The 13,295-nt window shown below is 44.0% G+C and overlaps 1 protein-coding gene across 9 annotated transcripts in view; it reads left to right on the plus strand.

Moving 5' to 3' along the window:
- Positions 1 to 13,295, plus strand: part of mybpc1 (myosin binding protein C1) — a 158,281-nt gene that overhangs the window by 41,677 nt on the left and 103,309 nt on the right. For 4 of the 9 annotated variants that reach the window (XM_063057635.1, XM_063057633.1, XM_063057634.1 and 1 more), the window contains 2 exons: positions 9,347 to 9,388; positions 13,117 to 13,158. The exons of 1 other annotated variant lie outside the window; for it this stretch is intronic. In XM_063057635.1, coding sequence (XP_062913705.1) covers positions 9,347 to 9,388; positions 13,117 to 13,158 — 84 coding nt within the window. The remainder of the gene's footprint in view (positions 1 to 9,346; positions 9,389 to 13,116; positions 13,159 to 13,295) is intronic. 4 more of the 9 variants (XM_063057636.1, XM_063057638.1, XM_063057639.1 and 1 more) reach the window with 2 other exon arrangements.

Below are 13,295 nucleotides of genomic sequence, written 5' to 3' on the forward strand. Positions count from 1 at the left end.
ATTTTGTGTGTGTTGTCAAACGTCAAATTTCTTATCAAAGTACATATATATATCACCATTCACAACCCTGAGATTCCTTTTCTTGCAGATAGTTACAAGAAAATAAAGAAACACAATAGAATTTATGAAAAAATATACACAAGGACAGACAAAGAACCAAAGAAGATAAATTGTGCAAATAGAAAAGCATATATAGGTATAAATAAAGAATACTGCAAACATGAGTTGTAGAGTCCTTGAAAATGAGTCCATAGGTTATGGAATCAGTTTGGTGTTGGCGTGAGTGAAGTTGACTGTTCTGGATCACGAGCCTGACGGCTGAGGGGTAAAACTGTTCCAGAACCTGTTGGTGTGGCACCTAAGGCTCCTGTACCTCCTCTCCAATGATAGTAGTGAGAAGAGATCATGGGCTGGATGGTGGGAGTCCTTGATGATAGATGTTGCTTTCCTATGGCAGTACTCCTTGTACATGAGCTCCCTGGTGGAGAAGACTTTGCCCATGCTGGACTGGACTGTATCCATCACTTTTGTTGTCCACTGCAAGGAAGGTGGGCCTGTTGTTGAAGGACACTTGGATAGAAATTAAATCTGGGTAACCAACAGAAGGTGGCTGGGATTATTTGTCTAGTGGTATCTAATGGCAGGGTGCAGACAGACCCTTTAATTGGAAACACTACTGAAAATGTTTCGCCAGAACTTCGTTTCTCTCTCTCTCTCTTAAATTAGAGCAACTTGCGCAAGGAGGAGCAGTGATCCATCAGCAATACGGCCTGTTATGCTGAGTGTTCCAGGGGCAGGACTATCTGAAGAGTACAGCTGGAGTATAATTGACAGGGCAGATGGTGACATAGTCAGATGTGGCACAATGGGCTGGAATAAGCAGCCGTGACCGCAGTATATATAGCGACAGTGAGCAGATTAGATTTCCCCTGCTCAGAGTTATGACTGAACACATAACTTATGCTTATTATAAGGTCGGACACCTGACCGTGTAATCACTTGGCAATGCTGTCACCGATTAATTGGACTCTGAAAACTCACACCGTTCCTCAATCACCCTTTATTTACTTGAGCGCAAGGAGAACCGCCCAGTCTCTGTCACCACACTGTCTGAGGTCTGAATAAAGAAATGCCATTTTTATACAGAACTGACAAGCAGTTACAGATATTGACCAATTGGTAAATCAGAATTAGTTTTAATACCACTGGTATACCAGGGGTGATTGATAAGTTTGTGGCCTAAGATAGAAGGAGTCAATTTTAGAAAACCTAGCACATTTATTTTTCCTACATTTACACACTTAATCCAGCGGTTGTGGAGCATACGGGTCCCTTCTTTGTAGAAGTCAGCGTCTTGGACCTCCAAAAGTGGTCCACAGCAGGAGTGATTGATAAGTTTGTGGCCTAAAGTAGAAAGAAATGAGGAGAAACTTCAAACTTTCTGCGTTTTCACTCAAAGAGTTGAACTGCATGCGCATGTAACGAGAGCTGTATAATTCAACTCCTTCTACAAAGAAGGGATCCGTATGCTCCACGTTCGCTGGACTAAGTGTATAAATGTTGGAGGGGACTATGTTGAAAAATAAGTGTGCTAGGTTTTCTAAAATTGACTCCTTCTACCTTAGGCCAGGAACTTATCAATCACCCCTCGTATGTCATGAAATGAGTTGGTTTGCGGCAGCAGTACAATGAAATACATAATAGTAAAATCTATAAATTACAATAAGCATATATTAAAAAAAGAAAATAAAATTAAATGAATAGTACAAAAAGAGAGGGAAAATAGTGAGGTAGTGTTCATGGGTTCATTGTTCATTCAGAAATCTGAAAGCAGAGGGGAAGAAGCTGTTCCTGAAACATTGAGTGTGTGTCTTCAGGCTTCTGTACCTCCTCGCTGACGGTAGGAATGAGAAGAGGGCATGTCCTGGGTGACGGGAGTCCTTTAACGATAGATACTGCCTTTTTGTTCAAATTCCTTACTTGTAAGATCTACTGCCATTCACAATACAGATGTTAAAAGTTAATTGGAGCTACAAGCAGATGATAGTTCGAAGTTACCAAAGATTTGTCTCCTAGCGGATAAGTCTCTGGGTCCTGACAGGACCTTGAGGGAAGTTAGTGTGGAAATAGCAGGGGCTCTAACAGAAATATTTCAAATGTCATTAGAAACTGGGATGGTGCCGGAGGATTGGCGTATTGCTCATGTTGTTCCATTGTTTAAAAAGGGTTCTAAGAGTAAACCTAGCAATTATCGGCCTGTGAGTTTGACGTCAGTGGTGGGTAAATTGATGGAAAGTATTCTTAGAGATGGTATATATAATTATCTGGATGGACAGGGTCTGATTAGGAGCAGTCAACATGGATTTGTGCGTGGAAGGTCATGTTTGACAAATCTAATTGAATTTTTTGATGAGGTTACTAAGAAAGTTGACGAGGGTAAGGCGGTGGATGTTGTCTATTTGGACTTCAGTAAGGCCTTTGACAAGGTTCCACACAGAAGGTTAGGAAGGTTCAATCATTAGGTATTAATATTGAAGTAGTAAAATAGATTCAGTAGTGGCTGGATGGGAGACACCAGAGAGTAGTGGTGGATAACTGTTTGTCAGATTGGAGGCCGGTGACTAGTGGTGTGCCTCAGGGATCTGTACTGGGTTCAATGTTGTTTGTCATATACATTAATGATCTGGATGATGGGGTGGTAAATTGGATGAGTAAGTATGCAGATGATACTAAGATAGGTGGAGTTGTGGATAATGAAGTAGGTTTTCAAAGCTTGCAGAGAGATTTAGGCCAGTTAGAAGAGTGGGCTGAAAGATGGCAGATGGAGTTTAATGCTGATAAATGTGAGGTGCTACATTTTGGTAGGTCTAATCAAAATAGGATATACATGGTAAATGGTAGGGCATTGAAGAATGTAGTAGAACAGAGGGATCTAGCAATAATGGTGCATAGTTCCCTGAAGGTGGAATCTCATGTGGATAGGGTGGTGAAGAAAGCTTTTGGTATGCTGGCCTTTATATAAATCAGAGCATTGAATATAGGAGTTGGGATGTAATGTTGAAATTGTACAAGGCATTGGTGAGGCCAAATTTCAAGTATTGTGTACAGTTTTGGTCACCAAATTATAGGAAAGATGTTAACAAAATAGAGAGAATACAGAGAAGGTTTACTAGAATGTTACCTGGGTTTCATCACCTAAGTTACAGAGAAAGGTTGAAAAAGTTGGGTCTTTATTCTTTGGAACGTAGTACGTTGAGGGGGGATTTGATAGAGGTATTTAAAATTATGAGGGAGATAGATAGAGTTGACATAGATAGGCTTTTTCCATTGAGAGTGGGGGAGATTCAAACAAGAGGACATGAGTTGAGAGTTAAAAGGCAAAAGTTTAGGGGTAACATGAGGGGGAACTTCTTTACTCAGAGAGTGGTAGCTGTGTGGAACGAGCTTCCAGCAGAAGTGGTTGAGGCAGGTTCGATGTTGTCGTTTAATGTTAAATTGGATAGATATATGGACAGGAAAGGAATGGAGGGTTATGGGCTGAGTGCAGGTCAGTGGGACTAGGTGAGAGTAAGTGTGCAGCATGGACTAGAAGGGCCGAGATGGCCTGTTCCTGTGCTGTAATTGTTATATGGTTATATAGTTGGTGAACGTGCCCTGCAACCTTCAATTACATCCATACCTTGTCAAATGGCCCCGATCCCCTGCTGGGTAAAGGGAAGTGATGCTCTTTAAGGACCTCAGTACTCTGGGCGGACCAGCACACTCACTGCCTGTAAACTGTGCTTGGCTGGACTTTATTTTAACCTTTACTGTGCTGAAACTTCCCCAGCACCATAAAGATAAAGAGTGTAAGGTTAGGGGACAGTCATTAAACTGGAATTGGAAACGAGAAAATCTGCAGATGCTGGAAATCCAAACAACAGACACAAAATGCTGGAGGAACTCAGCAGGCCAGGCAGCATCTGTGGAAAAGAGTATAGTTGACATCTCGGCCTAAAACATTGACTGTACTCTTTTCCACAGATGCTGTCTAGCCTGCGGAATTGGAATTGGAATTGGTTTATTATTGTCACATGGGACTGAGATACAGTGAAAAACCTGCCTTCCATACTCTTCACACAGATCAAATCATTAGTAGTGGGCAGCCGCCGATCCCAGGGGATCATGGGTTTGCGCCTCTGGTGGACTGTGTCCTCTCCAGGGCACAGGCCTGGGTGGGAAGATTTGAAGAATGGGTTGTTGTCCGTGCAGCAGGTTCCCCCTCTCCACGTCACTGACATAGTCCAAGGGAAGGGCAATACAGCTTGCAGTCGCAGAGGTTGCCAGAGTGAAGTTGTAAACAACATCAAACGGCTCCAGATTTCTTCCTTGGGGTTTACTCCCGAAGCCTTTCCCATGGGTGGGTATGGCCGCAAGGCAGCGGAGTTTTCCTTCTCCTAGGCGGTTTGCCGTCCAAGGCTGACGAGCCCCACCTGCCTGTCATTACACAGTACATTAAGGTAGAAAAGGGTAAAACAATAACAGAATGTGGAATAAAGTGTAACAGCTACAGAGAAACTGCAGTGCAGGCAGACAATAAGGTCCAAAATCTTAATGATTGTGAAGTCAAGGGTTCATCTTTCCCATGCAAGGCTTATTGAGAAAGTAAGGAGGCATGGGATTCAAGGGGACATTGCTTCATGGATCCAGAACTGCCTTGCCCACAAAAGCTAAAGAGTGGTTGTAGATGGGTCATATTCTGCATGGTGGTCGGTGACCAGTGGTGTGCCTCAGGGATCTGTTCTGGGACCCCTACTCTTTGTGATTTTTATAAATGACCTGGATGAGGAACTGGAGGGATGGGTTAGTAAATTTCCTGATGACACAAAGGTTGGGGGTGTTGTGGATAGTGTGGAGGGCTGTCAGAGGTTACAGCAGGACATCGATAGGATGCAAAATGGGCTGAGAAGTGGCAGATGGAGTTCAACCCAGATAAGTGTGAGGTGGTTCATTTTGGTAGGTCAAATATGATGGCAGAATATAGTATTAATGGTAAGACTCTTGCAGACATCCCACCCTGCAAAAACTCAATTCAGGGAGGTAGCAGCATCAATTTGCGGGAGACTCCCGGAACTTCCGGGAGAGGTGGAATGTCTGCAATAGAGTAGCTCCTTAGCAGCCAGCCAGCTAGTTTAAATAACGTTAGCTATGCTAATAAACGAATGACACCTGTAAAACTCACCTCAACAATGTCTTTTACAGTCTTAACCCACCATGGGCAATAGAAAAGTCACTGTTGCAAACAGTGCAGCGAGCAACACTGTCATTATTTTTCACCCCTATTAGGCAGGGGTACACTTTAGTGTAGTCTGGGGTGATGTACGTTTTATATTTTCTTTCTTTGGAACACTCTGCCATGGCGCGCTCGCTCTCACTCGCTCTCTCGCTTTCTCTCCCTCTCTCATGGTCGCTCGCTCTCTCTCTCACACTCTCTCTCTCACTCTCTCTCATGGTCGCTCTCGCGCTTTCTCTCTCTTGCGCTCTCTCTCTCACTCTCTCACGCGCTTTCTCTCGCTCTCTCTCTCATGGTCGCTCGCGCGCTCTCTCACGCGCTTTCTCTCGCTCTCTCTCTCGCTCTCGCGTTCTCTCTCGCGCGCGCTCTCTCTCTCATGGTCACTCTCGCACTCTCTCTCGCTCTCGCGCTCGCTCTCTGACTGTCTCTCGCGCGCTCTCTCGCTCTCACGCGCTTTCTCTCGCTCTCGCGTTCTCTCTCTCTCATGGTCACTCTCGCACTCTCTCGCTCTCGCGCTCGCTCTCTGACTGTCTCTCGCGCGCTCTCTCTCTCGCTCTCTCACGCGCTTGCTCTCTCTCTCGCGCTCTCGCTCTCGCGCTCGCTCTCTGACTGTCTCTCGCGCTCTCTCTCTCTCCACAACAGCCAAGCTGGCATATGTTGTGGAATTGACAGTACCATGGGAAGATGGTGTCGAAGAAGCTTATGAGAGGAAAAAGACCAAGTACTCTGAACTGGCAACTGAGGTTGCCCAGAATGGCTGGAAGACCGAGATTTTCCCTGTAGAAGTGGGATGCAGGGGATTCATTGCTACATCTACGGCCAGTCTATTGAAGAAGATGGGGGTGAGGGGTCACTCCCTCCAAAAAGCAATCAAGTCCTTGTCAAATGCAGCAGAAGAAAGCAGCAATTGGATTTGGATTAAAAGGAAAGACAACAACTGGGCTGCAAGATGAAGACAGGAGGGTATGGAACTGAGTGGGGTGTATCTGGAACGCCAGGTAGCATCGTTGGGCCCTCTGGAGACATCGTGGGCTTATCAATGAAACGTCAAAGAAGGAGGGTGCCCACCTGATGACCCCAATGATGTACCTACCCTCCCTCCTTGTCACCTCCCCAAACCCACTGCCAACATCAAGTGTGCCAACTTACCATAGGGATTGAAACATCAAGTCCTAGTAGCTCTACTTGTGGCCACTCTCACGCGCTCTCTCTTGCTCTCTCTTGCTCTCTCTCGTGCTCTCTCTCTCTCTCGCTCTCTCGCTCTTGCACTCACTCGCTCTCAAAAATATTGATTTCTGTGATATTGTATATAATTTGCAGGCATCAGGGAGCTACTATTAATATGTGGGAGACTCCCGGAACTTCCGGGAGAGGTGGGATGTCTACCTCACTACAGGAAGGATGTGGAAACTATAGAAAGGGTGCAGAGGAGATTTACAAGGATGTTGCCTGGATTGGGGAGCATGCCTTATCTCGGCCTTTTCTCCTTGGAGTGACGGAGGATGAGAGGTGACCTGATAGAGGTGTATAAGATGATGACAGTCATTGATCGTGTGGATAGTCAGAGGCTTTTTCCCAGGGCTGAAATTGCTAACACAAGAGGGCACAGTTTTCAGGTGCTTGGAAGTTGGTACAGAGGAGATGTCAGGGGTATGTTTTTTACGCAGAGAGTGGTGAGTGCATGGAATGGGCTGCCGGTAATGGTGGTAGAGGCAGATACGATGGGGTCTTTTAAGAGACTCCTGGATAGGTACATGGAGCTCAGAAAAATAGAGGGCTATGGGTAACCCTAGGTAATTTCTAAGGTAAGGACATGTTTGTCACAGCTTTGTGGGCCTGTATTGTGCTGTAGGTTTTCTATGTTTCTATACGAGGGAACCATTCGGTAGTCTGGTAACAGTGGGGTAGAATTTATTCCTGAACCTGGTGGTATGTGCTTTCAGGCTTTTGTATCTTCTGTCCAAGATATAATGAAGAGCTTGTCTTGCAAACTGTTCATACAGATCAGATCATTACACAGTGCACTGAGGTGGAACAAGGTAGAACTGTAACAGAGTGCAGAATAAAGTGTCACAGCTACAGAGAAAGTGCATTGCAGGTAGACAATAAGGTACAAGATCTTAACGAGGTAGATTGTGAGGCCAAGAGTCCATCTTATCATATTCGTGGTCAATTCAGGAGACTGATAAGTGTCAGTCTGTAAGTGAAGCATGGTGACTCTTGTGGGCTGTCCCCAATAGAATGCTTGGATTGTGTTAGTTGGTGACTCAAATTGACACATTTCACTGTATGTTTCAATGGGTATATGTGACAAAGCTAATCTCTAAACTTCATAAAGTATTAAAATTCTCAGCTGAGTAGAATCAAAATCCTGGTCATCCAAAGCCCCACTACCGCCAGACTTACACCCCCACTTAGCATCCAACCAATCTCAGAATCTCAAAATCAAAGGGGCAAATGGGATTTTGGTACAAAGGTAATCACAAAAGCATTACTTATGCACAATTCTTCTAGTAAAATAGAAATAAGAAGAGAGGTAAATACTAGCCTTCAGAATCAGTTTTAATCAGGTTTAATATCGTCGGCATATGTCATGAAATTTGTTGTCTGTACGGCAGCAGTACACTGCAATATATAATAATAGAGGAAACTGTGAAGTACAGTAAGTACGAATCTATCGAATAGTTAAATTAAACAGGTAGTGCAAAAATAGAAATAAAAAAGTAGTGAGGTAGTGTTCATGGGTTCAATGTCCATTCAGAAATTGGATGGTAGAGAGGAAGAAGCTGTTCCTGAATTGTTGAGTGTGTGCCTTCAGGCTTCTGTACCTCCTCCCTGATGGTAGCGATGAGAACAAGGCATGACCTGGGTGATGGGGGTCCTCAATGATGGATTTTTGAGGCATCACTCCTTGAAGATGTCCAGGATGCTATGGAGGCTAGTGCCCATGATGGAGCTGACTGAGCGTACTTCGATCTTGTGCCGTAGCCTCCTCTCCCCATACCAGATGGTGATGCAGCCAGGTAGAATGCTCTTTATGGTACATTTGTAGAAATTTTTGAGTGTTTTTAGAGACTTGCCAAATCTTCTTAAACTCCAATTGAAATATAGACATGGAGGCCTTCTTTGTAGCTGCATCAATATGTTGGGTCCAGATTAGATTTTCGGAGATATCGACACCCAGAAACTTGAAATTGCTCACTCCTTCCATCTGATCCCTCTACGAGAACTGGTGTGTGTTCCCTTGTCTTATCCTTTCTAAAGTCCACAATCAGTTCTTTGGTCTTACAGATGTTGAATGCAAGGTTGTTGCTGCGATCAGTTGCGATTACTGGCTGTGGGCTAAAATATTGAATCAATGTCACTAGATTTAATCACCAGAGTTCATGAAATCTCCCAAAAGAAATGATTTGACTACTCTTGTACACTGCGTTGAGCTGAGTTGTTTACAATGTTCACTTTTTTTTAACATTCAGTGTGTGTGTTGTGTCTGTGTCTATGTTTGTGCATTGTTCATAGGCTGTTAACTCACTTCTGTCTGTATTTTGTACGCTGTGTGTTTACAGAGGGAGAGGCAGAGGTCCCAGCCACTGTGTCCCGGCCAGGTAATGCTTACAGACATCCAAGCATGTGTCCTTGACGGTGACACCACTGGGCAGCACTTTGAAACAGACGCTAATGACATAATATCTTGATAACTGAGGCACTACAGCAGCGTAGCGGTTAGCACAACACTATTACAGCTAGCGGCGCCAAAGTTCAGAGTTCAATTTCAATGATGTCGGTAAGGAGTTTGTACGTTCTCCCTGTGAATGTGTGGGTTTCCTCCAGGTGCTCTGGTTTCCTCCCTCAGTCCAAAGACATACCAGGTTAGTAGGTTAACTGGTTATGGTAAATTGTCCTGTGACTAGGCTAGGGTTAAATCGGAGGGATGCTCGGCAGTGTGGTTCTCTGGGCCAGGAGGACCCGTTCCTGCTGTATTTCTAAACAAATAAAACAATTTAAAAAGATCATCTTCAGTCCACAGCAGTTTCAACTGATGTGCTTTTCCCAATTATAACTCTTTTCTTTTAGCAGAAGGAACCCCTAGTACTCAGGTCGGCAATGATACCCAGGGTAAGTATTGTTTATAACCTCTCATTCTCATTATAGAACTGAGCCAGTGATGGAGCCTCACCCACAAAATGCTGGAGCAACTCAGCAGGTCAGGCAGCATCTATGGAGAGGATAAACAATTGATGTTTTGGGCCAAGGTCCTCCACCACTATGTAGAACACTACAGCACAGTACAGGCCCTTCAGTCCAAAACGTTGTGCCAACTGTTTAAGCTACTTTAAGATCTATTTAACCCTTCTCTGCTATGTAGCCCCCTCTCCATAGATGCTGCCTGACGTGCTGAGTTCCTCCAGCATCTTGTGTACATTGCTCAAGGTTTCCAACATCTGCAGAATCTCTTGATTCAATGATGGAGCCTTTTCAGGTTGAAGCGAGATCCGCCAACCTTACTGGGAATGTGACCGGTGAACCAAAGGTTTCACTTTTCCTCATTTAGGTTTTTTTAAAACTGCGAGGCAATGAATCATCCAAAGTTATCTGCTGATCTCATTAACTGGTGAGGCCAAACCCACACTATCCTGCGCCAAGTTGAAGGCTCTAACTGCAGTTTGCTCTTTCCATAGAGCATTCAGTCCACTAATTCTGGCATTTTATACAAAATCTGTCTGCTAGTGTGAGTGGCAGCTTCTACCCACCAATGGCGCTAACACGGGTGATGTTTGATATTGGTACATTGACTGCCCAACCCACAGTGGCCACCAGATGGTGCTAGTGAGCCAGTTCATGTCCTGTGGTTTGTGTGTGGGGACCCAGAATCAGATTTATTACAGTGTCATTGACTTAGGTGTGAAATTTGCTGCATTGGGGCAGCAGTATAATGTAACATAAAAAAAATTACACAAAGATATATAAAAAATAAACAATAGTGTGGTCGTGTCCATGGTTAATGGACTATTTGCTGCACTTGGCACATATCAGTGTAGCTTGCAGATATCACAGAACACAGGTATAGTCCGGATCCTGGTTTCTTCCCCCTTCCTGATGAAGAGTCTCAGTCTGAAACATCGACTGTTTACACCTCTCCATAGATGCTGCCTGAGCTGCTGAGTTCCTCCAGCATTTTGTGTGTGTTTCTCTGGTGTAGATAGACACACATATTCAAGGACATGCTTTCTCTCCGAGTTAGAATCACAGTCAGGTTTAATATCACCGGCATATGTCGTGAAGTTTGTTGTTATGCGGCAGCAGTACATTGCAATGCATAATAATAGATAAAATATGAATTACAGTAGGAGTATATAGCTAAATTTTAAAAAAAGTGCAAAAATAGAAATAAAGAAGTACTGTGGTAGTGTTCATGGGTTCAACGTCTGTCCAGAAATCGGATGGCAGAGGGGAAGAAGCTGTTCCTGAAGTGTTGAGTGACAGATTCTGTGATTTCCCCCAATGGCCTCGTCACTCATCGTAGGACATACAACCCCAGGGTGGAAGCACCTTCATTCTCAGTGTTGCACAGAAAAACATTCTCAGAATTTCTCAGTACTCAAAATTATGAGTGGAATAGACAGAGTAAACTCATGCAGGCTTTTCCTACTGAGGTTGGGTGAGACCAACACTAGAGGTCATACGTTCAGGGTGAAAGGTGAAATGTTTAAAGGGACATGAGGAGAAATTTCTTCACTCAGAGGGTGGTGAGATAGTGGAATGAGCTGTCAGCAAAAGTGATGGCTGTGGGTTTGATCTCAAACTTTAAGAGAAAATTGGATAAGTACCTGGATGGGAGGGGTATGGAGGGCTATGGTTCAGGTGTGCATTGATTGGACTAGTCAGAATAATAGTTTGACATGGACTAGATGGGCTGAAGGGCCTGTTTCTGTGCTTTATTGTAGTGCTCAATGACTCAACAACCACTATTCCTTGAGGAAAACAGACAGAATTAAAACCTAGAAAGAAATCGAGGATGGATGTAATCATAATAATAAACCAGAAACAACCCAACACATTACAGAATCCTATAGCAGTTTAACTCAATCTGATTACTTACATGGGCACAATCAAGTGGCAAATATTCACCAAAATCGTGCTTTAAAATACAAACTCAAAAAAAGCGCCATGCCTCACTAGAAATACAAGCCTGATCTAGTATGAGTCAAAGTCCCACAAATTATATTACAACTGATCCCTTATTACAGATAGAACAATCCATAATAACCACCTGGATATAATAATACAGAATAAACAAGCAAGAACAACATCTTAATAGATAAAGCCATTCCAAACACACATAACATACAGAAATCAAGTGAATGACACTAGGGATATGCTGAATTAAAAGAGGAAATTGAAAGACTTTGGAACATGAACATGTATACATTGTTCCAGCAGCATTATCTACATCCGGTGTCATCCCAAAGTCACTACACAATAGCATTTCACAATTAGGTCTACACAGCAATATTTATGTAAATCTCCAGAAAGCCACAATAACTTGACTAGAATAGTCTGAAAGTTCCCAGCAATTGAGAAATGAGCTTGCTTGGCTCATCAAGTTCCTCGGGTTTTACCAGCTTGAGCTGAGAAAAAATAAATAATAAGCCACACTCAGGTTGGAGGAACAACACCTTATATTCCGTCTGGGTAGCCTCCAACCTGATGGCATGAACATTGACTTCTCTAACTTCCGCTAATGCCCCACCTCCCCCTCGTACCCCATCTATTCTTTATTTATATACACACATTCTTTCTCTCTCTCTCTCCTTTTTCTCCCTCTGTCCCTCTCACTATACCCCTTGCCCATCCTCTGGGTTTTTTCCCCCCTCCCCCTGTTCCTTCTCCCTGGGCCTCCTGTCCCATGATCCTCTCATATCCCTTTTGCCAATCACCTGTCCAGCTCTTGGCTCCATTCCTCCCCCTCCTGTCTTCTTCTACCATTTCGGATCTCCCTCTCCCCCTCCCACTTTCAAATCTCTTACTAGCTCTTCCTTCAGTTAGTCCTGACAAAGGGTCTTGGCCCGAAATGTCGACTGTACCTCTTCCTAGAGATGCTGCCTGGCCTGCTGCATTCACCAGCAACTTTGATGTGTGTTGCTTGAATTTCCAGCATCTGCAGAATTCCTCGTGTTTGAATAATAACTTATTTACAGACGATGTATTTGAAAGTGCTTTACAATGAGGTAAAGTGCAAACATGAAAATAAAAGACAAAATGACATTTGTTTAAAGAAATAAGTATTTTACTTTGATCAGCAGTCCAGTTTGCTTTCGAACCGTCATGTTGGCGTTAGAGTTTATTTCTAGAGTTGGTAATATCCTTGTAACTGAATAGACCCGGAATCTCCAGAAATGGAAAGGCTTCTCTTTGATAATCTGCTGAAATAAAAATAGCTGGATTGGATGACCGCTTTGTCAATGGCTCAACTGCGAGTGTGTTGGGGTTGTCATTCGTACTGGGTCCTGCCAGTGCAGCCCCCTCTGCGTCGGTGGATTGGGTGACTGCTATGTTGAGCACCTCCACTCCATCCATCAAAAAACTTTCAGCTCCCACACAGCGAGCCATTCATGGTTCCTCTGAGCATTTTTATGAATCAGTTTGTGGGTAGAATCAGCTGAGAGATGAACCTCACCCTGAACAAGGTGTGGTGGGCATTTGGAGGGCGGAAATGTGTGGGAGGTGATGTGATCAAAGTCTCTAGGCCGCCAATGTCTGTGTGTGTGTGTGTGTGTGTGTGTGTGTGTGTGTGTGTGTGTGCTTGGGACATTAGTTTTGACCAGTTTCTGTTTCCAAAACAGACGAGAAGCCTCCTGATTCTGCCACGGCGAGGAAGGATTCGGGTATGTCTCTGACACAGCACATCACCAGGCTGGCAGCCTAGATGGCAATGCATCCTAGGGCTGATAGTGATTAAATGACCACAGTTCCCATGGATCCAGCTCTGGTATGGTGCATGCTGTTCATCTTGGAACTGCAC

This window comes from Mobula hypostoma, chromosome 9 (genome assembly GCF_963921235.1).
Source record: "Mobula hypostoma chromosome 9, sMobHyp1.1, whole genome shotgun sequence".
NCBI lineage: Eukaryota > Metazoa > Chordata > Chondrichthyes > Myliobatiformes > Myliobatidae > Mobula > Mobula hypostoma.